The sequence below is a fragment of the Eutrigla gurnardus genome, assembly GCF_963514095.1.
Source record: "Eutrigla gurnardus genome assembly, chromosome: 19".
Taxonomy (NCBI): Eukaryota; Metazoa; Chordata; class Actinopteri; order Perciformes; family Triglidae; genus Eutrigla; species Eutrigla gurnardus.
In genome coordinates, this window is record NC_139930.1 from 20593773 (window position 1) to 20620212 (window position 26440).

Here is a 26440-nt window from a genome sequence, read left to right on the forward strand (position 1 = left end):
TACTGAAAAAAGTAACGGCGTTACTAACGCCGCTACTTATAATGCCGTTATTCCCATCACTGTCTATATCTAGGTTTGTCTCTGGGAAACATGGGAGGAACTGTGCTGTGTGCCTGAAGAGGATGAGGATGGCAGGTTTTCTTCTCATTAACTAATGCATGTGTGGATTTACGTATATTATTTGACTAAAGATGTGTTTCTAAAACACTCCTCCTACAGTTGATGCTGATCAGAGTCAGTCCAACTACTTTAAAACATGCCTGATAAAAGTGATACGTTTACATTCCAGTGTGTTCATTTCCAGGGAGTGGAGTGTGTTCATGCATGTTAGCATGTCTGGCTGCAGGCTGACAGCTTACTGATGACTGGGTTTTGTTGTTTTGGTTTCCTGTTTTATTTTGTAGTCCTTCTGTCTTGTGTTGTCATGTGCTTTGCTTCCTGTCTTGGTTTCCCTCCTTTTCTGTCTCCCAGCTGTGTCTCATTGTCTCGTCAGCCTTGCCTCTCGTTCTCCCCAATCACCATAGCCTGCCCTTGTGTTTCCACACCTGTCTGTCGTTGAACCTAATCCACCCTTATGTATTTAGTCTGTGTTTCCTTTCAATCTTGGCTTGGTCGTCTGTTTTATCCCGGATGTGTGTCCACCACCTGATCTGTCCTGCCTGTGTCCTGGTCTTTGTCTGGATTATTGTTTGAGTTTTGTCCGCTTTGGATTGGATCTTTGTTTTTTTGATAGTGTTTTTGCCCCTGTGGCCTCCCTGAGTTTTTGGACTTATCATTTAAATAAGCATTTTAACTGCATTTGGGTCCATACCTCCTTCAATCATAGTACATCCGTGACAAAAACACAACCACATTAACAAAAACACAACCACGTTAACACATTGTGGGAGTCTTTGGCCAAATCCCAATGTCCCCCTAAGGTCTAAGTCCTGAACCCTCAGGGACTTACCTGACGTCACCTGGTAAACGGTTGAGTGTGAGAGGCTGTGAGGACTTGAAATGGTAGAAATACAAATGGGACAGCACTCGGATTGTCACTTTACTTTGATGACACAAAATATATTATCTAAAAGTGTTGGGTTTTATTTCATGTTTTACAGCCTGATCTGAACGTCTTCCAGACTCTTATCATCCCAGACCAGTCGTAATTCAAATAATGTGTTTACTTCAATAAGCTAAATTAAAATAACTGGTTGATGATTAAACCAGGTGTGTAGGCTATGATGACAGGCCTATGATTTCAAGTGTTTTATGTTCCATTTTACATCTTTAATGTTAAAGTTTCTGCTTAAATGTAATATTCCACACATGTGGTGTCCTCTTTGTTTACCTTTTTTTTTTAAGTCCTCCGACTTTCCCTGGTAACCCCGTGTTTCACGTTGCAACGCTATGAACTGTGGGTAATTCCCTCAGGCAAAGTCAGCATCGATGCTGATTTACGTAAGTGGGCATAAAGGGCTCAAAATGTCCACGAGCCAGTCCTCGTGCACTTCACGATGTGACCGTCAGGGACTCAACGGGAACGCACATCAAAGTCCGTGAGTCTGTGAGGGGTGACGTTGGGATTTGGCCTTTTTCTCTGAGGAAGGTTCCTAACTGAAGACGTGACCCGGAAGTAAACAAGTGGCCGCCATGATAAGAGCCGTTCAGATTCTCTAAATGCAAAGGAAAGGAGCTCCAATGATCCTTTCAGATCTCCTTTAGGATACAACGGACCTTCCTTTACCAAAGGAAAGGAGCTCCAATGATCCTTTCAGATCTCCTTTAGGATACAACAGACCTTCCTTCACCAAAGGAAAGGAGCTCCAATGATCCTTTCAGAGCTCCTTTAGGATACAACAGACCTTCTTTTACCAAAGGAAAGGATCTCCAATGATCCTTTCAGATCTCCTTTACGATACAACAGACCTTCCTTCACCAAAGGAAAGGAGCTCCAATGATCCTTTCAGATCTCCTTTAGGATACAACAGACCTTCCTTTACCAAAGGAAAGGATCTCCAATGATCCTTTCAGATCTCCTTTAGGATACAACAGACCTTCCTTCACCAAAGGAAAGGAGCTCCAATGATCCTTTCAGAGCTCCTTTAGGATACAACAGACCTTCCTTTACCAAAGGAAAGGATCTCCAATGATCCTTTCAGATCTCCTTTAGGATACAACAGACCTTCCTTCACCAAAGGAAAGGAGCTCCAATGATCCTTTCAGATCTCCTTTAGGATACAACAGACCTTCCTTTACCAAAGGAAAGGATCTCCAATGATCCTTTCAGATCTCCTTTAGGATACAACAGACCTTCCTATACAAAAGGAGTTAAAGTGCTACACACCTCGGCCGTTCATGAAAACAAACCATATGCATATTTAACAATCACTTTCATGCAGACATATAGTAATTGGAATTGTGTTGATAAATGTGTATTATAAGTGAAGGAGTTGCATTCATGAAGGACCACAAGTTGCATTTATGGACAGTTTGCAGTCTTGGTTTTGGGACACTCTGGTCTGAGTCTCATCAACGGCCCTAACTTTACCCTCAGCATCTACTTTTAACTCACATTCTTTGTATTATTATTTTATTTGAACATGTTCTCATGTAACTTCCTTATTACACAGAGCTTTTGTCTTTTTCTTATTTCAGTCGTTTGATTTGAATCCACACATTCTCTCATCTTGATCTTAATCAATTTCCTTTTGGAGAATATTATGCGTTACTCACTGCGTCTAGGCCGAGGTGAAGCTGACGATAAAATAGTGGCAAAACGCCTCCGACCTTTATTTGCGTCCGCAGTGTCGGAGTTGCCCAGAGCCGAGATGCAGCCAGCGGACGCTTCTCTTCTTCCAAGCCTGTTGGTGACGCCGGATTCAATTCAACGGAAGTTCACTGCAGCAAAGTCAACATTTATACACGTTCACATGCATCATGCAGCCGTCTTCGTCAGCTGGTCTGTGTATCTCTCAACATCACCCAAGAGCAAGCGTTATAAAGCGTTGATGAGTGGAAAATCACAGCTGCAGCATCATCATAGTTTATAATTCCTTAGTGGATTTAGCAGGAGCATTTTCTCCAACAATGAAGAAACAGTTTAACATGTTTTTTTATTTGTAATATGTTAAATACATTATGTTGTTTATTCTAATCTGTGTGTGCTCTGTGTTTCATGTTGATGGTTTTCACTGGACAGCAACTAGTTTCTCCAGTCACTAATGCATGTTCCTCAACACGACAAGGTTCAGTCAAAGACAAAGCCATCCCGATATACTCCATTCATTTAAGTACATTTACACAAGCATTAATACATTTACAACAAGTACAAGGAGGAATGAACCTGACTGATTACCAGTGTTGTATAAAGTACCCAAAAGCCATACTTGAGTAAAAGTAAAAGTACCTTACTGGAAAATTAATCAAGTAAAAGTGAAAGTTGCCTGCTAGAATATTACTTGAGTAAAAGTAAAAAAGTAGCTTGTATTTACTGTACTTAAGTATCAAAAGTAAAAAGTACTGTTAATAAAACGCAATCAGAAATTTGCCCACTCACACACTCCTTCGTGGCCACAGGTAATACTAAACAGCGATTTCAGCTGCATGATTTAAAAGCTAACTTATTAATAACACTACCACTATGTAAATTAGTCTGACTGTCATCATCAGCTGGTTTGCTATATCAAAACTCGGACTCTCCAAACACAGGTACGGTCTCCAATAACACCAGAAAAAGACAGACAGATCATTCAATAACTCAGGAGTTCAGTTTTTGGCTAGCAGAGGCCAAGCCCACTCACGTCAGACCACGGAGACGCTCAGGGGCCGAGGGGCAGTAAAAAACAAAAACAAACAAACAAAAACGTAATCCTCGACTGTATAGTTTCACTGCGTGGAACAACACACTCTTTGCTTCACCATTAAAGTCTATTGACAGCAGGGCCGGAGCGGGACTCATTTTCAGCCCTGGAGTTTCATACCTCAGACCGGCCCACTTTAGATCACGACCTATTATATTAAAATAATGTAATTATAACTTTACATGTTAAGCATACAATAGCGCACTGTTCTCTAAAGCCTTGTAATTCCGTGTATTTTCACACAGCCTTGTGGGCACAAGTGCCCATAGTTCGGCCGTGTTCAGCTGTCTGTTTCCCGGCTGGTTTGCGTGCGGCGCGTCTTGGCGTTTCGCGGAGAGTCCGCCTGTGTGGACTCTTGTGGACCTGGGCGGGCCGGTGTTTGACCGATGTCCGCGGGCTTTTCAGCCAGCTCTGAGGGTGATAGTCCCGACAGTTCGGCTAGGTTCTTGTGTCTATTTACCTGCGGGAATCCCCGCAACGCACCCGAGTGTTTTACGTGTGTACGGACGGAGCAGAAGTCCAGCTTCGCTGTGCGTAATTGTGGCGTGGCGCGGACCTGGACCGGCCGGTGCTTAAGTGAGCTGCACTGGCTTTTCACACAGCCTTGGGGGCACAAGTGCCCATAGTTCGGCCGTGTTCAGCTGTCTGTTTCCCGGCTGGTTTGCGTGCGGCGCGTCTTGGCGTTTCGCGTTCGACGGAGAGTCCGCCTGTGTGGACTCTTGTGGACCTGGGCGGGCCTGTGTTTTAGTGAGGACCGCGGGCTTTTCACCATGGTCTGGGGGCATCAGGGCCGAGAGTTCGGCTGGGTTCTTGTGTCTATTTACCTGCGGGAATCCCCGCGACGCATACACGTGATACCCACTCCACTCAGTGCCATGACTGAACACCGGCACAAAAATAAATAAAAATAATAATTGAACACCGGCCCTCGCGGCCCAAAAGTCCGACCGGCCCACCGGGAATTGTCCCGGTCCTCCCGATTAGCCACTCCGGGCCTGATTGACAGTTACACTATGCTGGTTGTTTCAGCAGCAGGTTCAGTCACCGATTCAGTCACCTCCTCCATCTCTGACATTTTGCTTCTCTGTCTTCCTCCTTCTCTTCAAGTAGGCTAACATTAGAGACCCGACTTGTCTGAGACTACTACTAGCATGACAATGCGACCATTAATTTGAAATTTGGCCGCTGATTTCATCCGCCGCACAACGGGGTAAACCAATGATAACGTCTTGCGGTCTGTATCTCCCAACATCATTGGCTACTAGTCCCACTACAACAAAACAAAGATTGTCCATTGGCTGTCACGTTCCTTCTTATTTTGTAACGAGTAACGAGGATGCTCAGGTAAATGTAATGGAGTAAAAGTACTGATTTTTTTCGGAAAATGTAGTGAAGTAAAAGTAAAAGTCGTCAGAAATAGAAGTAGTAAAGTAAAGTACAAATATAAAAAAATACTACTTAAGTAAAGTAACGAAGTATTTTTACTTCGTTACTATACAACACTGCTGATTACAAACTGCAATGTTTTCATTCACATCTTTGCATTGACTCTGAATGTAATCGCACCGCTTTGTGTTTGTTGTGAACAGTTTCAGAGACGCAGAGACACTGATCCATCCCAGACTCTAAACCCAGGATAAAGAGGTTCAGTGAACGTGGTGTTGAAGGTGTGGAGGTGGATCAGTTTGTCAGAGGAGACGCTGTAGAAGGTCAAAGTGCCAGCAGGACAGTCCAAGTACACTGCTACCACACCAGAGGAGGAGGAGGAGGAGGAGGAGGAGGAGATGAGTGTTTGTTTTCTTTTGTGCCAGACATAGTAACGACCATCAAAACTACTCAGACACCAGGACTGATCATTCCATCCAAACCCAGAGTATTTTCCTCTCCTCTTGATTCCTCTGTAACTCACTGATATATAAACCCTTCCTCTCCACTGGACCTCCCAGTAACAGCGACCAGTCAGACCATCTCTACACAGCAGCTGAGGCCATGAGACAAATCTGTCTGGATGATCTGGATATGACTGGTCGTCTGACACATGTGTCACCTCCCTGTTGGTGTCGTCCAGTTTGAGTTTTCTGCTGACTGTGTTTGTGTCCAGTTCCAGTTCACAGACATCTGATGGAGAGAACAAACACAATGCAGCTAAAGGTTATTGTTGGAGACAATTGGGTGTTTTTTGGTGTGTGTTTTGAAAGCTTAATAAATATACTTTGGGTATTAGTATATGACATCACAAGGGGGCGGTAACTTGATGGTGATGGGTCACGTCACCCATTTCATTGATAAATAGGACACGGGTGTGTAGTGGTGTGTGTTTTGTTGGATCGCAGAGAAAAACACAGTGTTGGGGAACTAGCAGGAGCAGATTCAGTTATTAATAGATAATTATTAATATCAATACTCAGTCTCAATATAAAGGAGTTTGTACTGAAATGCCAATGATTAATAACTATTAGAATATGAGTACAAACAGTTGAAGGATTTGTGAATTCTTCACAGAGAAGAGGTTGATATCATTCATTCTTATACAACATTAATAAACACAGCAGTATGTTCATAAGGGGTTTATTAACAATAAACAAAGAAACATACACTAAGTCCAAGTGGCCTATCTAACTAAATACTATACAAGTGTGTGTGTGTGTCTGTGTGTGTGTGTGTGTGTGTGTGTGTGTGTGTGTGGGTGTCGACCAGTCAGCCATGTGGAGTGGGGGTGTTCTTTGTGGGAGGCCGTGTGGTCCTGCCTGGAGAACAGGTTTCTATATATGTGTATAATTAGTGTAATATATGTAGAGCCGTTAGGAAAGTTGGATTAGTGAGAACGCAACCTGTCTGTTCTGGATCACTGACGATCAACAGACTAAACAAAAACACAACAAAATTACATCGTTGGTCCTAAAAATATCACAGTTTGGCCTTAAATTACTAAAGATGGACACCAGACCAACCTGTGGTCTGGTCTCTGGAATAATGTGAGCTACTATCTAGACCTCTGGGGGACCACAGACAGTCTCTGGTTCCTCCACATAGTCTGGTCTGGTCTCTGGACTAATGTGAGCTACTATCTAGACCTCTGGGGGACCACAGACAGTCTCTGGTTTCTCCACATAGTCTGGTCTGGTCTCTGGACTAATGTGAGCTATCTAGACCTCTAGGGGACCACAGACCCAGGAGACAACATCTGGTTCCTCCATTTAGGATTCAGGGATGTCAGGACGACAGGAGGACGATCTCATCACTGAGACGCTTTAGAGACACAGAGGAATTTATCTCTTCAGTTGAAATATTTAAACATAAACCCGACTACGTGAATGTTGCGTGTTTGTCTCCGTTGCCGTCCGGCAGGAATTGGCGTCCGTTTGTGTCTCTGCGTTGACTTTGTGTGTAATTGAGTGTGAAAATGTGGCGTTTGGTGTGAACACAACACGACATCTTTACAGCCACGAAGAAACAAACGCTACATCCTGATAGAAACGTGATCATCGGATTTCAGTCATGAACACGTTCAAATCTGGAGCAGCTGAGTTACTGAAGACATACTCACACTTCCTCACACCAGGTCTCAGTCTCTGCTGTCCCCCATGGTCCACCCTGCAGGAAGACATTCAAAGACCTCAATCAGGTCCACCATTAAACATGAACCCCAGTTCCTCAGTCAGAGACGGAGACACAGTCTGGAGCTGTTGTCCATCTGTCCTCACCTGAGTGTCCAGTCTGAAGTCTGTCCATCTGTCCTCACCAGAGAGTGTCCAGTCTGATGTCTGTCCATCTGTCCTCACAAGAGAGTGTCCAGTCTGATGTCTGTCCATCTGTCCTCACCTGAGTGTCCAGTCTGATGTCTGTCCATCTGTCCTCACCTGAGAGTGTCCAGTCTGATGTCCGTCCATCTGTCCTCACCTGAGAGTCCAGTCTGATGTCTGTCCATCTGTCCTCACCTGAGAGTGTCCAGTCTGAGGTCTGTCCATCTGTCCTCACCTGAGAGTCCAGTCTGATGTCTGTCCATCTGTCCTCACCTGAGAGTCCAGTCTGATGTCTGTCCATCTGTCCTCACCAGAGAGTATCCAGTCTGATGTCTGTCCATCTGTCCTCACCTGAGTGTCCATTCTGATGTCTGTCCATCTGTCCTCACCTGAGAGTGTCCAGTCTTATGTCCGTCCATCTGTCCTCACCTGAGTGTCCAGTCTGATGTCCGTCCATCTGTCCTCACCTGAGAGTCCAGTCTGATGTCTTTCCATCTGTCCTCACCTGAGAGTGTCCAGTCTGATGTCTGTCCATCTGTCCTCACCTGAGTCTCCAGTCTGATGTCTGTCCATCTGTCCTCACCTGAGAGTGTTCAGTCTGAAGTCTGTCCATCTGTCCTCACCTGAGAGTGTCCAGTCTGATGTCTGTCCATCTGTCCTCACCTGAGAGTGTCCAGTCTCCAGTGTGGACCCTCCAGTCCAGCAGATAGCAGCTTGACTCCTGAGTCTCCTGGATGATTGTAGCTCAGGTCCAGCTGTCTCAGATAGGAGGGGTTGGAGTCCAGAGCTGAGGCCAGAGAAGAACAGCCGTCCTCTGTGATCAGACAACCTGACAGACTGAAGACACACACACTTCTGTCACTTCTGGGGACTTTACATAGACTTATGTCCATTTGTCCACTTTTTAAAATGAGAAAAAGTGATATTTGTCTTTTGTTGTGTTGATGTTGTACTGGGTGGGATAAGCGTGGCTGAGTGATGGACAGAGACGGACAGAGGAGGACGTTAAAAGAAAGACAAGAGACAAGCTGAAATGATTGAGAGAGAAATTGAAGCGTTAGAAAAGAGAAGAAACAACAGTTGAAACAGTCTATGTGGTCTGTCTTCAGACCTGGTGTGCCAACAAAGATCTGGTATTGATTTTAAACCATCTAGCAAAGAAAAAAGGCTGGAATTCAATAACATTTCAACAATGTTTATAGTTTTCATATTGAACTGGAGGAATTATGAAGAACAAGTACTCTGATAATAACAGTAAAATACAAAACACAGCTTTGAAAATGTGCTTCTTAAGAGTCTCAGAACATATGAGGCATTCAGGTGTTCAACTGCCAGTTGGAAGAAAAGAGTCTGTCTTGATTTAAAGCTCTGTTCTCACTGTCAGCGTTCCTCTTTGAGAGCAGCCGTGTGAACTTCTGGGTCTGGATCTGGGCCAAGCTCCACCTCTTAGTGACTCTTGCTATAGAGCCTTTTACAGTCATTGTCATCATAAATGTGTGTGCACATGTTGGTGTTAAAATGGTGTTTTGTCTCCGACGTGCAGACGAGTTAGAAGCTTTAAACTTTGAATTAAAACTGTCAGCAGCATCAAAATGTCTGGTTGGTTCATGTTCAGTTGTCAGAGTTGATATTCCAATCAGGCATCAACCTCTGGTTCAGAAAAGTGAAGTCAAGCCTGAAGGTCCTTAAAGCTGCATTCTCTCTGCTGGCCACTAGGGGGTGTTTTCATGAGTAATATGTCTTCATTGCATCTGCATAGCTTTGAGTCTGCATGTGGGTCCTCCCTGCTGCTTCAGCCACCGTGACAAGAATATTAGTTCATTTCATATAAAACTCAATAAACTCAACTGTATAGAAAGTGGTTCAAACTGGCTCCACCTTGACAGCAGAGACAGTCTGGTGTTGTAGTTCAGGCTCACATGTTCATGGAGTGACGTTCACAAACGTAGACTGACGTTTGCAACAGCATTTATAAATGCCAGGTGGATTTATAAAACTATTAAAACATGGAACGGCAGGGAAAAGATAAACAAGAGGTTTGGTTTTGATAAAAGTTTTGTTTTGTTCTTTTGCTGGCAAGTCGTTAGCAGCAGAAACAGTATTTCATCAGCCGTGTTAACAGATTAGTAGCAAACGTGTCTTTTTAGGAATACATGAATATAAATAACTGAATATTTGGTGCATGTAAACACATCATTGAAAGCTTCATAGGTAAACTTCTCAAAGTAGTTGAATCTGACCTGAGAGTTTCCAGTCGACAGTGTGGACTCTCCAGGCCAGCAGACAGCAGCTTCACTCCTGAATCCTGCAGGTCGTTGTTACTCAGGTCCAGGTCTCTTAGACTGGAGGACTGGGAGCTGAGAACTGAGGACAGACCTTCACAGCTTCTCTCTGAGAGGTTACAGACACAGAGTCTGAAGAGGAATCAGAAATTAGTGATGAAACAATTACAAACAACTGTTCATCCCCTCAGGTTCTAACTGACATTATTATCATAATGAAGTTAAATGATGTTGAACATGTTTGTTCATCAGGTTATTGTTGCAGCTGGGTGGTGTATTAGGCTCCATGGTGAGGTTAACGTCACACTGTGCCATCTGTTTATTTCTGTCTGAGTCTTCTTTCAAGACTCTCACGTGACTCCGTTTCACCAATCAAACGCAGCCAGGCAGTCACATGACAGCACACAAACTCTCCACGCCCGGTTATAGATAGAACTCTTTTAACGTTTTTTAATTCTAAATCCTTGTCATTCAGAGACAAATGTGCATAAATATGCAAGTGTATGTGCAATCATTTATGGAGGAGTCACAATATACCGCCCACTTTTTGAAATCCCCCCGACTTTTACCGTCTAACGTCAGTGAATCTGTCCTCACCTGAGTGTCCAGTCTGATGTCTGTCCATCTGTCCTCACCTGAGTGTCCAGTCTGATGTCTGTCCATCTGTCCTCACCTGAGTCTCCAGTCTGATGTCTGTCCATCTGTCCTCACCTGAGTCTCCAGTCTGATGTCTGTCCATCTGTCCTCACCTGAGTGTCCAGTCTGATGTCTGTCCATCTGTCCTCACCTGAGAGTGTCCAGTCTGATGTCTGTCCATCTGTCCTCACCTGAGAGTGTCCAGTCTGATGTCTGTCGATCTGTCCTCACCTGAGTGTCCAGTCTGAAGTCTGTCCTCACCTGAGTGTCCAGTCTGATGTCTGTCCATCTGTCCTCACCTGAGAGTGTCCAGTCTGATGTCTGTCCATCTGTCCTCACCTGAGAGTGTCCAGTCTGATGTCTGTCCATCTGTCCTCACCTGAGAGTGTCCAGCCTGAAGTCTGTCCATCTGTCCTCACCTGAGAGTGTCCAGTCTGAAGTCTGTCCATCTGTCCTCACATGAGAGTGTCCAGTCTGAAGTCTGTCCATCTGTCCTCACCTGAGTGTCCAGTCTCCAGTGTGGACCCTCCAGTCCAGCAGACAGCAGCTTGACTCCTGAGTCTCCTGGATGATTGTAGCTCAGGTCCAGCTGTCTCAGATAGGAGGGGTTGGAGTCCAGAGCTGAGGCCAGAGAAGAACAGCCGTCCTCTGTGATCAGACAACCTGACAGACTGAAGACACACACACTACTGTCACTTCTGGGGACTTTACATAGACTTATGTCCATTTGTCCACTTTTTAAAATGAGAAAAGGTGATATTTGTCTTTTGCTGTGTTGATGTTGTACTGGGTGGGATAAGCGTGGCTGAGTGATGGACAGAGATGGACAGAGGAGGACGTTAAAAGAAAGACAAGAGACGAGCTGAAATGATTGAGAGAGAAATTGAAGCGTTAGAAAAGAGAAGAAACAACAGTTGAAACAGTCTATGTGGTCTGTCTTCAGACCTGGTGTGCCAACAAAGATCTGGTATTGATTTTAAACCATCTAGCAAAGAAAAAAGGCTGTAATTCAATAACATTTCAACAATGTTTATAGTTTTCATATTGAACTGGAGGAATTATGAAGAACAAGTACTCTGATAATAACAGTAAAATACAAAACACAGCTTTGAAAATGTGCTTCTTAAGAGTCTCAGAACATATGAGGCATTCAGGTGTTCAACTGCCAGTTGGAAGAAAAGAGTCTGTCTTGATTCAAAGCTCTGTTCTCACTGTCAGCGTTCCTCTTTGAGAGCAGCCGTGTGAACTTATCTATCGGCTCTAGATCTCACCGACCTGACTGACCTTTATCACCTCCACTCTCTGATCCATCTGTCAGCTGTCAGTGAGTCTCGTCAGTTGTCACCATAGAAACGTCACTCACAGAAACTCCAGTTTGCACAGATTTGATTAAGTTCAGAGTTAACGTTTCACCCCGTTGCATTACTGGGTAATTTAGTGTTTGTGAGTAGCAACCAGTGTGATGATTTAGCCTCCAACCATCTGAACCAGTGTAGTGATGCTAACGCTGCAGCAGTAAAATGGAAACGCTCCGTCATCATTTAATAATTCTCAATGATCTATCAGTTATGGGTCTGGGTCCTGATAGGACGGGGTCTGGGTCTGGATCTGGGCCAAGCTCCACCTCTTAGTGACCCTTGCTATAGGCAGTGTTGGGCAAGTTACTTCAAAAGCGTAATGCATTATTTATTACTTGTTACTGTCATTTCAAAGTAATTAGTTACATTACAATATTACTGTCTTTGAATTGTAAGGCATTACACTACTTTTACATTACTTTTGCATTACTTTTCGCCAAAATAAAAGGACATTTTTGTTCTCGATAGACCTTCTTGTGTTCAATGCAGCTCATTACCCAGCAGGATGTGATGTTTTTCGCTTCAAAATAAAAGAACGAAAAACGGAAAATGACTCTTATCCCGTTATTCGTTTAAAAAACGGAAAACGAGGAACAGAAAACGACTCGTTAACTGATATTAGATATTGTGTTCATGAATGGGATTCGGGGATGAAATAACAGGGCCATTTTTCATTCCAGATTTGCTGTACGTCTTTTTTAATGACCCAGAAGGCGCTGCGAAATTACCTGAAAGCCTACCTGAGACATTTAGGGGAGCTCTAAAACACTGTTCATTAACGCTCTGACAGCGTCTGACGCTCGCGTTTTGAAATAAACCTACTGTTTTAAACTCGCACCAAAAGCGTTATGACGCGGACATAAAAGCGGTTCAAAACCGACGGGGAGAATCGGAGCCTCCGCCTTTTCGCCGCCGCCCCTCAGCTGTTGATCCTCGGTGTGCCGGGGTCGGCTGCGCTCTGACCGACCGGGAGCCGCTCCGTGAGTCGGTGTCCAGCTCATGGAGCCTGCTAACAACAGCGCTTAATTAACATAGTGTAGAGTCACACGGACCGGCTTTCACACTTTTCCAAAAGTGGAGCGTATGCCCATCTCGCGATCGCGAAGGTAGAGTCAATTGATTTCGGGTTTAAAATGCATTGTAACGTCATCATAAATGTGTGTGCACATGTTGGTGTTAAAATGGTGTTTTGTCTCCGCCGTGCAGACGAGTTAGAAGCTTTAAACTTTGAATTAAAACTGTCAGCAGCATCAAAATGTCTGGTTGGTTCATGTTCAGTTTTCAGAGTTGATATTCCAATCAGGCATCAACCTCTGGTTCAGAAAAGTGAAGTCAAGCCTGAAGGTCCTTAAAGCTGCATTCTCTCTGCTGGCCACTAGGGGGTGTTTTCATGAATAATATGTCTTCATTGCATCTGCATAGCTTTGAGTCTGCATGTGGGTCCTCCCTGCTGCTTCAGCCACCGTGACAAGAATATTAGTTCATTTCATATAAAACTCAATAAACTCAACTGTATAGAAAGTGGTTCAAACTGGCTCCACCTTGACAGCAGAGACAGTCTGGTGTTGTAGTTCAGGCTCACATGTTCATGGAGTGACGTTCACAAACGTAGACTGACGTTTGCAACAGCATTTATAAACGCCAGGTGGATTTATAAAACTATTAAAACATCGAACGGCAGGGAAAAGATAAACAAGAGGTTTGGTTTTGATAAAAGTTTTGTTTTGTTCTTTTGCTGGCAAGTCGTTAGCAGCAGAAACAGTATTTCATCAGCCGTGTTAACAGATTAGTAGCAAACGTGTCTTTTTAGGAATACGTGAATATTAATAACTGAATATTTGGTGCATGTAAACGCATCATTGAAAGCTTCATAGGTAAACTTCTCAAAGTAGTTGAATCTGACCTGAGAGTTTCCAGTCGACAGTGTGGACTCTCCAGGCCAGCAGACAGCAGCTTCACTCCTGAATCCTGCAGGTCGTTGTTACTCAGGTCCAGGTCTCTTAGACTGGAGGACTGGGAGCTGAGAACTGAGGACAGACCTTCACAACTTCTCTCTGAGAGGTTACAGCCACTGAGTCTGAAGAGGAATCAGAAATTAATGATGAAACAATTACAAACAACTGTTAATCACCTCAGGTTCTAACTGACATTATTATCATAATGAAGTTAAATGATGTTTAACATGTTTGTTCATCAGGTTATTGTTGCAGCTGGGTGGTGTATTAGGCTCCATGGTGAGGTTAACGTCACACTGTGCCATCTGTTTATTTCTGTCTGAGTCTTCTTTCAAGACTCTCACGTGACTCCGTTTCACCAATCAAATGCAGCCAGGCAGTCACATGACAGCACACAAACTCTCCACGCCCGGTTATAGATAGAACTCTTTTAACGTTTTTTTAATTCTAAATCCTTGTCATTCAGAGACAAATGTGCATAAATATGCAAGTGTATGTGCAATCATTTATGGAGGAGTCACAATATACCGCCCACTTTTTGAAATCCCCCGACTTTTACCGTCTAACGTCAGTGAATCTGTCGATCCTATTTAAGTTTCACTTTCAGTTGTGAATGAGTTCATTTCTGAATGTTTCTGATGTGAGATTCTGTTTGTAGCTGCTCATCACTCAGATTCTTGTGGGTCGAGTCATTCTTATGTCGACAAAACTCAGAGAAAAGTTAGAATAAATGTCTTCGCCATGACTATCCATCACTGTGTGTGTGTTTGTGTGTGTGTGTGTGTCGGTGAAACAGACAGAGAGGAGAGACGCTGGATGAAGCGGTGAGCTGTGTTTTTTCTTTTCTTTCAGCTGAGGTGACAAACGCTTCATGTTAGAGAAAGCATTGATTTTTATGTAACTGGGGGGGTTAGCTGCCCTTCCAACGTCTATGCCTCCTGGTAGTCTCTCAGATCACCAGGTGCGGGGCCACAATAATCAGAATTTACTCAGAAGTTACTCAGTACTCCAGTAGTTTTTTCACTAAATACTTTACCTTTACTGTTAAGTAACTATTTAGAACTACGTTTTACTTCTTTACCTTTTACAGAAAACCAATCAAATGGTTCAGAATGCAGATAGAACCTTGTAATTCCAAGATGGTTTGTTGTTTTCTGAATGAAAAACTATATTTACAGAGCTTTGCTGGAGGCTTGGACCACCGGCAGCAGCCTCAGAAGAGCCTCCTCTGAAGCAGAGTATTCCTTCAGGTCAAACACGTCCAGATGTTTTTCTGAAGACAGTAAGATGAAGACCAGAGCTGACCACTGACCAGGAGACAGTTTCATGTAGGAGAGACGTCCTGAAGTCAGATACTGTTGGATCTCCTCCACCAGAGAACGATCATTCAGTTCATTCAGACAGTGGAACAGATTGATGCTTCTCTCTGGAGACAGATCCTCATTAAGCTTCTTCTTGATGTACTGGACTGTTTCCTGATTGGTCTGTGAGCTACTTCCTGTTTGTGTCAGCAGACCTCGTAGGTGTTTCTGATTGGTCTCTAGTGACAGACCCAGAAGGAAGCGGAGGAACAGGTCCAGGTGTCCGTTTGGACTCTGTAAAGCCTTGTCCACAGCTCTCTGGTGCAGATGTGTTAGTTCAGGTTTGTGTCTGGAGACTTTAAACAACGATGAGGTTGTTTGTTTTTCTGCCATCAGATTGACACCAGACTTGATGAAGGTCAGATGGACATGAAGAGCAGCCAGAAACTCCTGAACACTCAGATGGACGAAGCAGAACACCTGGTCCTGGTACAGTCCTCTCTCCTCTCTGAAGACCTGTGTGAACACTCCTGAGTACACTGAGGCTGCTTTGATATCGATGCCACACTCTTTCAGGTCCGTTTCATAGAAGATCAGGTTTCCTTTCTGCAGCTGCTCAAAAGCCAGTTTTCCTAGAGACTTAATCATCTTCCTGCTATGTGGACTCCAGTGTGGATCCGTCTCAGCTCCTCCATCATACTTGACGTTCTTCAGTTTGGACTGAACCACCAGGAAGTGGATGTACATGTCGGTCAGGGTCTTGGGCAGCTCCCCTCCCTCCCTGGTCTTCAACACGTCCTCCAGAACTGTAGCAGTGATCCAGCAGAAGACTGGGATGTGGCACATGATGTGGAGGCTTCGTGAGGTCTTGATGTGGGCCATGATCCTGTTAACCTGCTTCTTATCTCTGAACCTCTTCCTGAAGTAGTCCTCCTTCTGTGGGTCAGTGAACCCTCTGACCTCTGTCACCATGTCAACATACCCAGGAGGGATCTGATTGGCTGCTGCAGGTCTTGTGGTTATCCAGAGACGAGCAGAGGGAAGCAGTTTCCCCCTGATGAGGTTTGTCAGCAGCACATCCACCGAGGTGGACTCTGTAACATCAGTCAGGATCTCGTTGTTGAGGAAGTCCAGAGGAAGTCGACACTCGTCCAGACCGTCAAAGATGAACACAACCTGGAACTCTTCAAACCTGGAGATTCCTGCTTCTTTGGTTTTGGTGAAGAAGTGATGAATGAGTTTCACCAAGCTGAACTTCTTCCCTTTCAGCAGGTTCAGCTCTCTGAAAGTGAATGGAAACGTGAACAGTATGTCCTGGTTGGCTTTGTCTTCAGCCCAGTCCAGAGTGAACTTCTGTGTTAACACCGTTTTCCCGATGCCAGCCACTCCCTTTGTCATCACTGTTCTGATTGGTTCATCCCTTCCAGGTGAACCTTTAAAGATGTCTTCTTGTCTGATGGTTGTTTCTGGTCTGTCTGGTTTCCTGGATGCCGTTTCAATCTGTCTGACCTCATGTTCCTCATTGACCTCTGCAGTCCCTCCCTCTGTGACGTGAAGCTCCGTGTAGACCTGATTCAGGAGGGTTGGGTTTCCGGCTTTAGTGATGCCCTCAAACAAACACTGGAACTTCTTCTTGAGGCTAGACTTGAGTTTACGTTGGTTCACTGCACCAGCGGTTCCTGAATAAACAACAAAGGAACCCAGTTAGTGGATCCTACAGACCCTTTTACAGTCTATGAACAAGCCATGTGTTAGAGCCATGTATTCCTATAGTCCTCAGTAGTAGTGACATCATGAGCTTCTTTCATGATTAAATCAAACTAATGGAGACAAAATCAATCAGGTGCACCTGATGAAGCCAACAGAAGTAAAATAAAAGACATTTACAAGACAAACAGAACTGGAAGGATATATAACCCTTTGAACTGCAGCTGTAAAGCTCAGTGAGTCAGTCTAGAAATAAAGAGCCTCTTGTATCGCCTCAATTCGCCGTTTTGGTTTTGAAAGGAAAATTCACCAGAATGAGATTTTTAAGGCAACAAAACAGAAACACTGAATTCTGGTTGAAAACATGGAGGTGTCCTCGTAGAAGCCTGTTTTAAATACATTTTTGTTTTCATCTACCAACTATTTAGTTCCTAGCTGAAAGTCACCAGTTAACAAGGTCACTGGGTGAAGTGAAACACCTGTTCCTCTGAAACGGTCGTGATCCTGTCTGAACTCAGTAGAACTTGAGTCTGTTGGAATATTGATTCTGACAACCGAACACGTAACAAGCAGACATTTAGATGCTACTTACAGTTTAGATTCACTGTTTAAAGCTTCTAACTCGTCTGGATGGTTGAAGCAAAACAACATAAACATTGACATCATGCGTACATACTTTATGATGACATTGGCTGTAATCGGGTCTGTAGACAACCAGAGAACCTAAACATTGAAGTTGTGTGCAGCCTATTAGGAGAAATATGAAGTTCTTCATGTTGAATCCTTCTCTTCTTTCCACCATGTTAAAACTGTTAAAATCCTCTTACTGATCTGCAGACAGTCAGCCAGCTCCTCCTGCTTCATTCTCCTCAGGAAGTGCACTGTGATCTTCTGAAACGCCTCTCTGTTCCTCCTCTGCTCTTCATCCTCACCGCCCAACAACTCCTCGTCCTCATTCTCCAAGCATTCTGGGTAATCTGGACTCAGGACCTTCTGGATCTTCTTCAGCTCGTTCTTCACAAAAGTGCCGATGTTCTCCTCCAGCAGCTGGAACCGAAGGATAAACTGAACATGAACTCTAAAGAACCCAACATGGGATTCATGTGTGGGTCTGAGCAGCATGGAGACCACTAGAACCTGTTCAGCATTGAATCTGTAGTTGATGTGGTTAATAGTGTAAGGTGAGCTTGTACATGTACTCACCATAAATATGGAGTCCAGGTCTGTTTGATGCTGCCGGGTCAACGGAACCTCTGAGATCTGCTGAACTCTGTGGAGAAAACCAAGTTTAAAGAGTCACTAAACCACAGACTGTAGATCAGAAGTGGACGTTGTCATGGCGACATCGCCTGTTGGTTTGTGGACTACAGTTTTGAAGCCTCAGATTCTGCACAAAGGGTGGATCTGATGAACACAAGCGGCAGAGCGGCACCCAGAGCGGCAACCTTACTGGATCTGGATCCATCTGGATTCTGGTGTGAAGCTGCTAACAAAGTTAGCTTCATAATTCAAGGTCAACTTTACAGCTAAGTGTTTAAGTCATCTTAGTAGCTAACCAGCATTGGTAGTGTGGTAGCAACCTGTCAATCAGCAGGTAAGCCCCGCCCCCTAAAGCATCCCCTGCTTTCTGGTCTGGTGGACTCTAAATGGACCATAATGTACTAAATGAACATCATGCTGGATTGAAGAAGACTTGAAACTAGAGATTGAGAACATAAACTCATGTTTACAATGTTTACTGAGATAATACATCAAGAGAGAAGTAGGACCATTTTCTCATAGACTTCTATACAACCAGAGAGGAGCCGCCCCCTGGTGGCCAGCAGAGAGAAGTAGGACCATTTTCTCATAGACTTCTATACAACCAGAGAGGAGTCGCCCCCTGGTGGCCAGCAGAGAGACCATTTTCTCATAGACTTCTATACAACAAGAGATAATGACAGTTTAAGGCACTTCAGCCTTGGCTTCACTTTACAGAACTGGAGTTTCCATTCCATTTTATATTTAAATACTTTGCACTTCAATGTCAAAATCTGGACCTGAATCCACCAACAACAATACTAAATACCAGATACATTGGTTATGTGAATGCTGGCTTCTCAAACCTGCAGTAAAACTCATTCAGGTCTTGGACCAGATGGTGTAGCTGGTGGTGTAGAATGTCTCTCTGGTTGCTGCTTGCTTGCCTTGAACGGCCTCTTGAGGGATTAAAGTCAGAAAAGATCAAAGTTGCTTCCCATGAAAACCTGAATCCTGGCCTGATCCAGTACCTGACATGTATCCATTTCTCCCTTTGTACCTGTTCCTGGACTTTGATCTGTTGCCTGTTCCTGATTCCTCTGGATTTCTTTACCTGTTTGGACCAAAGCGGTCTCATTCCAAATGCATCAAGTACCCAGTTTGGTCAGAGCCCTTTGGAGTCTGATGCCAGGTTTTCTAGCAGCTCCGATGTAAACCCAGCTTAGCAAAGCTTAGCTTATTTTAGCTTGCAGTAGCTGTCACGTTAGCCAATTTAGCTTCTCACTGACTCATAACTTTTCTCTGGCTGGTCTAGACCTGATTCATCCTCTAAGGAGCGTTCAGGATCAGTTCTTACCTTCCATCATCAGCTTGGTCAGCTTTAAATCCAATACTGCGAGGCATAGACCGGTCACTCTTCATGGACACACAGCTGGGTCCAGGTCCAGGTCCAGGGGAGTCTGGTCTCTGCTGCTGCATCCTGATACATTAAATACAATATGAACATGAATCAGTTTGCTCTGTTTATCTTTATATTGATGAGTCTTGCTCTAAGAGTTGATACTAGTGTCAGAATCAATACTATAAATGGATCTGGGTCACATTAGACCACGTTGTGGACCCGTGAACACCCGTCTTAGTGCTGGACTCAGCGTTTTGCTAGCATAATGTTAGCTTTGTGGTTTGTAGCTGAGCCTAAGGGTTCTATGAGCTGACTAGAAATATCTCCCGTTGCCAAGTCGTATCTAAGGTCCGTCCTATTAACGGGAGCAGTGGACAATGTTTCCGTTGCATGAGAACCTTATGGGGTGACAATTTATTTATTTGTTTATTTCGGGCATGTCAATTAGATCGTCATCATCACACTTCATCTTTGTTAAAATAATACAATACACATGGCCGAAAGGGAAAGCGGGAGAAGCCAAAGCTTATCTAGTCCCGCCCCCATTACCCACAGGATAAAATCTTTATCATAATCTTTTCATATCTTCTGCATTTTACATTTTGACAAAACATTTTCTTTTACTTATGAATTTTGACATAACATGCTTCAGCAGTAGGTGGTATAGAGAGCTGAGGTCCAGCTCTAGACAGTACATACAGATTTTGTATGTGTCTGCACACGTCCATATTTGTCCGACATGAGCAGGGCTTGAAGCAGGAAAAAATCCTGTGCCTGAAATTTTTTTATGCATTGGGGAGAAGAAAATTCTGAACATTTGCAATCTAAATGAATTAATCTGGTGCACTTTGAGAGTAAACCCACATTATAGTTTGAAACAACATTCAAAACACACACAGCCAGTATCACTAAGCATAAAGTCCGCTAGCTTAATGCTAACGTATAATACCTCAGAAATTAGCATCACCAAGTGCGTAACTTTGAGTTGAACATTGGGGTGGTTGAGATTTCCACCTGTGAAGCAGGTGTGTGTATATATATATACATATTCTTTGGCCACCAGCCACTGCGGCAGGTTTGGGTTTACCAGCCCAGATATATAGTTTGTGCCTAAAATAAAGTTGACCGACTCAGAAAATGCATAAAAATGGGTCTTGAACGTGTACAAAATACACATTAAAGTGTGTGCAAGTGTTCTTGTTAGGACTCATGGTCCTTAATTGTCTCTAACTTTAAGTATTTTGTCCCGATTACAAATGGGTTTGTAGTGTTTCCCACAGGATCTTTGTAGACTATGGTGGGGGGATTGCGATCCTCTAGGGGGGTCCGGGGGCATGCCCCCCCGGGAGAAAATTTTGAATAATTTCATTTTAATGCATCAATTTGGTGAATTCTGAGAAACAAAATATGACATATCAATTACTGACCAATTTCTTACAAACTGCTGGTACTGATACAAATGTTGACATACTAAATGGGGTTGAGGAGTTTAAGCATTCAAGAAAAGATGAGAACAAAAATGACTAAAACACAATTCGTTTATTATTATTATTATTATTGGTGTGAATGATGAAATCATTCACATCCTTTGTTATTCTACATATTTATTATTGGTGTGAATGATGAAATCATTCACATCCTTTGTTATTCTACATATTTATTGGTGTGAATGATGAAATCATTCACATCCTTTGTTATTCTACATATTTATTATTATTATTATTGGTGTGAATGATGAAATCATTCACATCCTTTGTTATTCTACATATTTATTGGTGTGAATGATGAAATCATTCACATCCTTTGTTATTCTACATATTTATTGGTGTGAATGATGAAATCATTCACATCCTTTGTTATTCTACATATTTATTATTATTATTATTCTTCCGCCTGTTTTTTCAAACCTAATCTCCTTCAACATTATTCAACCGATTCACTTCATTCAAACTTCAAAACGTTCATCTCATTCAGGACATTCCCGCTACTACTTTTCACATTCATAACATTCATAAATTCATAAATATTCAACGTTTTACGTCATTTTTTTAACATTGAAGTCAATGAGCGGAACATTCAAATTTGACAAAATTCCGTGCACATTCAACTGCTCACCATTCATTCATTCATTCACCTAGAAACTCCATTTAAACTGTAAAATGTAGACACAAGTCTTGTGTCCTGGTGTGTCAATCCGCGTTTCAATAGCTCATATAGTTTCTGATCAATCACTGTTCAACGACCATGATCGTTTTGGGAGAAATCCTGAGTTTATAATGGGTGTGTATTGCGTGGAACCTTCTGGGCTAGAGTGCGTGACATCATCAGCTAGAGTGTGAGGGCTTCTCAGATTTTTTTCCTTTCCAAACTCCTCCCGGCCACAATCTTCGCTCTACAGACGTGATATTTTCCAATTTTGTAGACAAACTTGTCCTGTCTCTCACAATGTGCTCAAAAACTCTGTGAGATTTATAGAATTTGAACTAGCAACCTCTAAGCGCGGCCAAGTCCATTTTTCGCCTCATCCGCTCTAATGTAAATCGAGGAGCAGATTTTCAAAGAAACCTGAAAGCAACTCCATTTCTAACTCGCCCTAGCTTCCAGATTTCTGACACTAGGAAAAAATAAAAGTCATCAGTGTCTTCATCAGAGTCTTGTGGCGCTAACGGTGCAAAAATCTTGGCGATAGGACTTTCGGTGTGAGTGTGGGAAGCTTTTGTTCGGACCCTTCCCAAAGCCAAAGTTCAGAGGAATCTAACAGGACTTACACAGTCAAAATGCTGAAATCCACTTCATTTCTAACTCGCCCTAGCGTCCACATTTCTGACACTAGGAAAAAATAAAAGTCATCAGTGTCTTCATCAGAGTCTTGTGGCGCTAACGGTGTGAAAATCTTGACGATAGGAGTTTCTGTGTGAGCGTGGCAAGCTTTTGTTCGGACCCATCGCAGAGGGGGAATGGAGCGATAGTGAGAGGGGGAGAGACGCTCCAAAGCAGTCATACACACGCAGCAAGGGCCGTTGCCATGGTGACAGCACTGTGTGGCACTGATCTTCATAACTGACAGCAGGTGTGCTCTGATTGGTGGACAAGAATGTACTAAAAACTACATTTAGTAGTGGGATATGTAGTTTTTTTAGTCAAACATAGTCAGCTCAGCCATACTTTCACCTAGAAACTCCATTTAAACTTTAAAATGGAGACACGAGTGGTGTGGTATTCATCCTACTTTACCTTCTTCATACACACATTCATACTTTATTCAACTCTTCAAAGACATTCATACTAATTCAAACTATTCTCACTTTTCCAACTATTCATACTACTTTACCTTCTTCATACACACATTCAGACTAATTCAACCCATTCCCACTTTTCCAACTATTCATCCTACTTTACCTTCTTCATACACACATTCATACTTTATTCAACTCTTCAAAGACATTCATACTAATTCAAACTATTCTCACTTTTCCAACTATTCATACTACTTTACCTTCTTCATACTCATTCAAGTCATCATACCAGTGTAGCGTCAGCTATTATTCATAACTTAAAATATTCCACATCTCTCATACATTCATGGTATTATTCAACTCTTCAAAGACATTCATACTAATTCAAACAATTCCCACTTTTCCAACTATTCATCCTACTTTTATGTCTTCATACACATTCAAGTCATCATACCAGCGTAGCGCCAGCTATTCAGCAGTCATCATTCACACCGCAATTTCGTAGAAATTGCATTCTCTAGTTATTATTATTATTCTTCCGCCTGTTTTTTCAAACCTAATCTCCTTCAACATTATTCAACCGATTCACTTCATTCAAACTTCAAAACGTTCATCTCATTCAGGACATTCCCGCTACTACTTTTCACATTCATAACATTCATAAATTCATAAATATTCAACGTTTTACGTCATTTTTTTAACATTGAAGTCAATGAGCGGAACATTCAAATTTGACAAAATTCCGTGCACATTCAACTGCTCACCATTCATTCATTCATTCACCTAGAAACTCCATTTAAACTGTAAAATGTAGACACAAGTCTTGTGTCCTGGTGTGTCAATCCGCGTTTCAATAGCTCATATAGTTTCTGATCAATCACTGTTCAACGACCATGATCGTTTTGGGAGAAATCCTGAGTTTATAATGGGTGTGTATTGCGTGGAACCTTCTGGGCTAGAGTGCGTGACATCATCAGCTAGAGTGTGAGGGCTTCTCAGATTTTTTTCCTTTCCAAACTCCTCCCGGCCACAATCTTCGCTCTACAGACGTGATATTTTCCAATTTTGTAGACAAACTTGTCCTGTCTCTCACAATGTGCTCAAAAACTCTGTGAGATTTATAGAATTTGAACTAGCAACCTCTAAGCGCGGCCAAGTCCATTTTTCGCCTCATCCGCTCTAATGTAAATCGAGGAGCAGATTTTCAAAGAAACCTGAAAGCAACTCCATTTCTAACTCGCCCTAGCTTCCAGATTTCTGACACTAGGAAAAAATAAAAGTCATCAGTGTCTTCATCAGAGTCTTGTGGCGCTAACGGTGCAAAAATCTTGGCGATAGGACTTTCGGTGTGAGTGTGGGAAGCTTTTGTTCGGACCCTTCCCAAAGCCAAAGTTCAGAGGAATCTAACAGGACTTACACAGTCAAAATGCTGAAATCCACTTCATTTCTAACTCGCCCTAGCGTCCACATTTCTGACACTAGGAAAAAATAAAAGTCATCAGTGTCTTCATCAGAGTCTTGTGGCGCTAACGGTGTGAAAATCTTGACGATAGGAGTTTCTGTGTGAGCGTGGCAAGCTTTTGTTCGGACCCATCGCAGAGGGGGAATGGAGCGATAGTGAGAGGGGGAGAGACGCTCCAAAGCAGTCATACACACGCAGCAAGGGCCGTTGCCATGGTGACAGCACTGTGTGGCACTGATCTTCATAACTGACAGCAGGTGTGCTCTGATTGGTGGACAAGAATGTACTAAAAACTACATTTAGTAGTGGGATATGTAGTTTTTTTAGTCAAACATAGTCAGCTCAGCCATACTTTCACCTAGAAACTCCATTTAAACTTTAAAATGGAGACACGAGTGGTGTGGTATTCATCCTACTTTACCTTCTTCATACACACATTCATACTTTATTCAACTCTTCAAAGACATTCATACTAATTCAAACTATTCTCACTTTTCCAACTATTCATACTACTTTACCTTCTTCATACACACATTCAGACTAATTCAACCCATTCCCACTTTTCCAACTATTCATCCTACTTTACCTTCTTCATACACACATTCATACTTTATTCAACTCTTCAAAGACATTCATACTAATTCAAACTATTCTCACTTTTCCAACTATTCATACTACTTTACCTTCTTCATACTCATTCAAGTCATCATACCAGTGTAGCGTCAGCTATTATTCATAACTTAAAATATTCCACATCTCTCATACATTCATGGTATTATTCAACTCTTCAAAGACATTCATACTAATTCAAACAATTCCCACTTTTCCAACTATTCATCCTACTTTTATGTCTTCATACACATTCAAGTCATCATACCAGCGTAGCGCCAGCTATTCAGCAGTCATCATTCACACCGCAATTTCGTAGAAATTGCATTCTCTAGTTGGTGTGAATGATGAAATCATTCACATCCTTTGTTATTCTACATATTTATTATTATTATTATTGGTGTGAATGATGAAATCATTCACATCCTTTGTTATTCTACATATTTATTGGTGTGAATGATGAAATCATTCACATCCTTTGTTATTCTACATATTTATTATTATTATTATTATTCTTCCGCCTGTTTTTTCAAACCTAATCTCCTTCAACATTATTCAACCGATTCACTTCATTCAAACTTCAAAACGTTCATCTCATTCAGGACATTCCCGCTACTACTTTTCACATTCATAACATTCATAAATTCATAAATATTCAACGTTTTACGTCATTTTTTTAACATTGAAGTCAATGAGCGGAACATTCAAATTTGACAAAATTCCGTGCACATTCAACTGCTCACCATTCATTCATTCATTCACCTAGAAACTCCATTTAAACTCTAAAATGTAGACACAAGTCTTGTGTCCTGGTGTGTCAATCCGCGTTTCAATAGCTCATATAGTTTCTGATCAATCACTGTTCAACGACCATGATCGTTTTGGGAGAAATCCTGAGTTTATAATGGGTGTGTATTGCGTGGAACCTTCAGGGCTAGAGTGCGTGACATCATCAGTTAGAGTGTGGGGGCTTCTCAGATTTTTTTCCTTTCCAAACTCCTCCCGGCCACAATCTTCACTCTACAGACGTGATATCTTCCAATTTTGTAGACAAACTTGTCCTGTCTCTCACAATGTGCTCAAAAACTCTGTGAGATTTATAGAATTTGAACTAGCAACCTCTAAGCGCGGCCAAGTCCATTTTTCGCCTCATCCGCTCTAATGTAAATCGAGGAGCAGATTTTCAAAGAAACCTGAAAGCAACTCCATTTCTAACTCGCCCTAGCTTCCAGATTTCTGACACTAGGAAAAAATAAAAGTCATCAGTGTCTTCATCAGAGTCTTGTGGCGCTAACGGTGCAAAAATGTTGGCGATAGGAGTTTCATTGTGAGCGTGGCAAGCTTTTGTTCGGACCCTTCCCAAAGCCAAAGTTCAGAGGAATCTAACAGGACTTACACAGTCAAAATGCTGAAATCCACTTCATTTCTAACTCGCCCTAGCGTCCACATTTCTGACACTAGGAAAAAATAAAAGTCATCAGTGTCTTCATCAGAGTCTTGTGGCGCTAACGGTGTGAAAATCTTGGCGATAGGAGTTTCTGTGTGAGCGTGGCAAGCTTTTGTTCGGACCCAACGCAGAGGGGGAATGGAGCGATAGTGAGAGGGGGAGAGACGCTCCAAAGCAGTCATACACACGCAGCAAGGGCCGTTGCCATGGTGACAGCACTG

At 42.7% G+C, this 26440-nt stretch overlaps 2 protein-coding genes across 2 annotated transcripts in view; both read right to left on the bottom strand.

Annotated features, from left to right (window-relative positions):
• The window catches only part of LOC311030186 (uncharacterized protein), a 426559-nt gene that overhangs the window by 89162 nt on the left and 310957 nt on the right, over nucleotides 1-26440 (bottom strand). Inside the window, exon 15 of the mRNA XM_084035816.1 lies at nucleotides 9826-9999. Coding sequence (XP_083891942.1) covers nucleotides 9826-9999 — 174 coding nt within the window. The remainder of the gene's footprint in view (nucleotides 1-9825; nucleotides 10000-26440) is intronic.
• Nucleotides 5358-5955, bottom strand: LOC311030236 (stonustoxin subunit alpha-like; the record flags this gene model as incomplete). The annotated part of the gene is made up of 1 exon (XM_084035887.1): nucleotides 5358-5955. A coding segment is annotated over one exon (522 nt), but the record flags the coding sequence as incomplete, so codon positions are not given.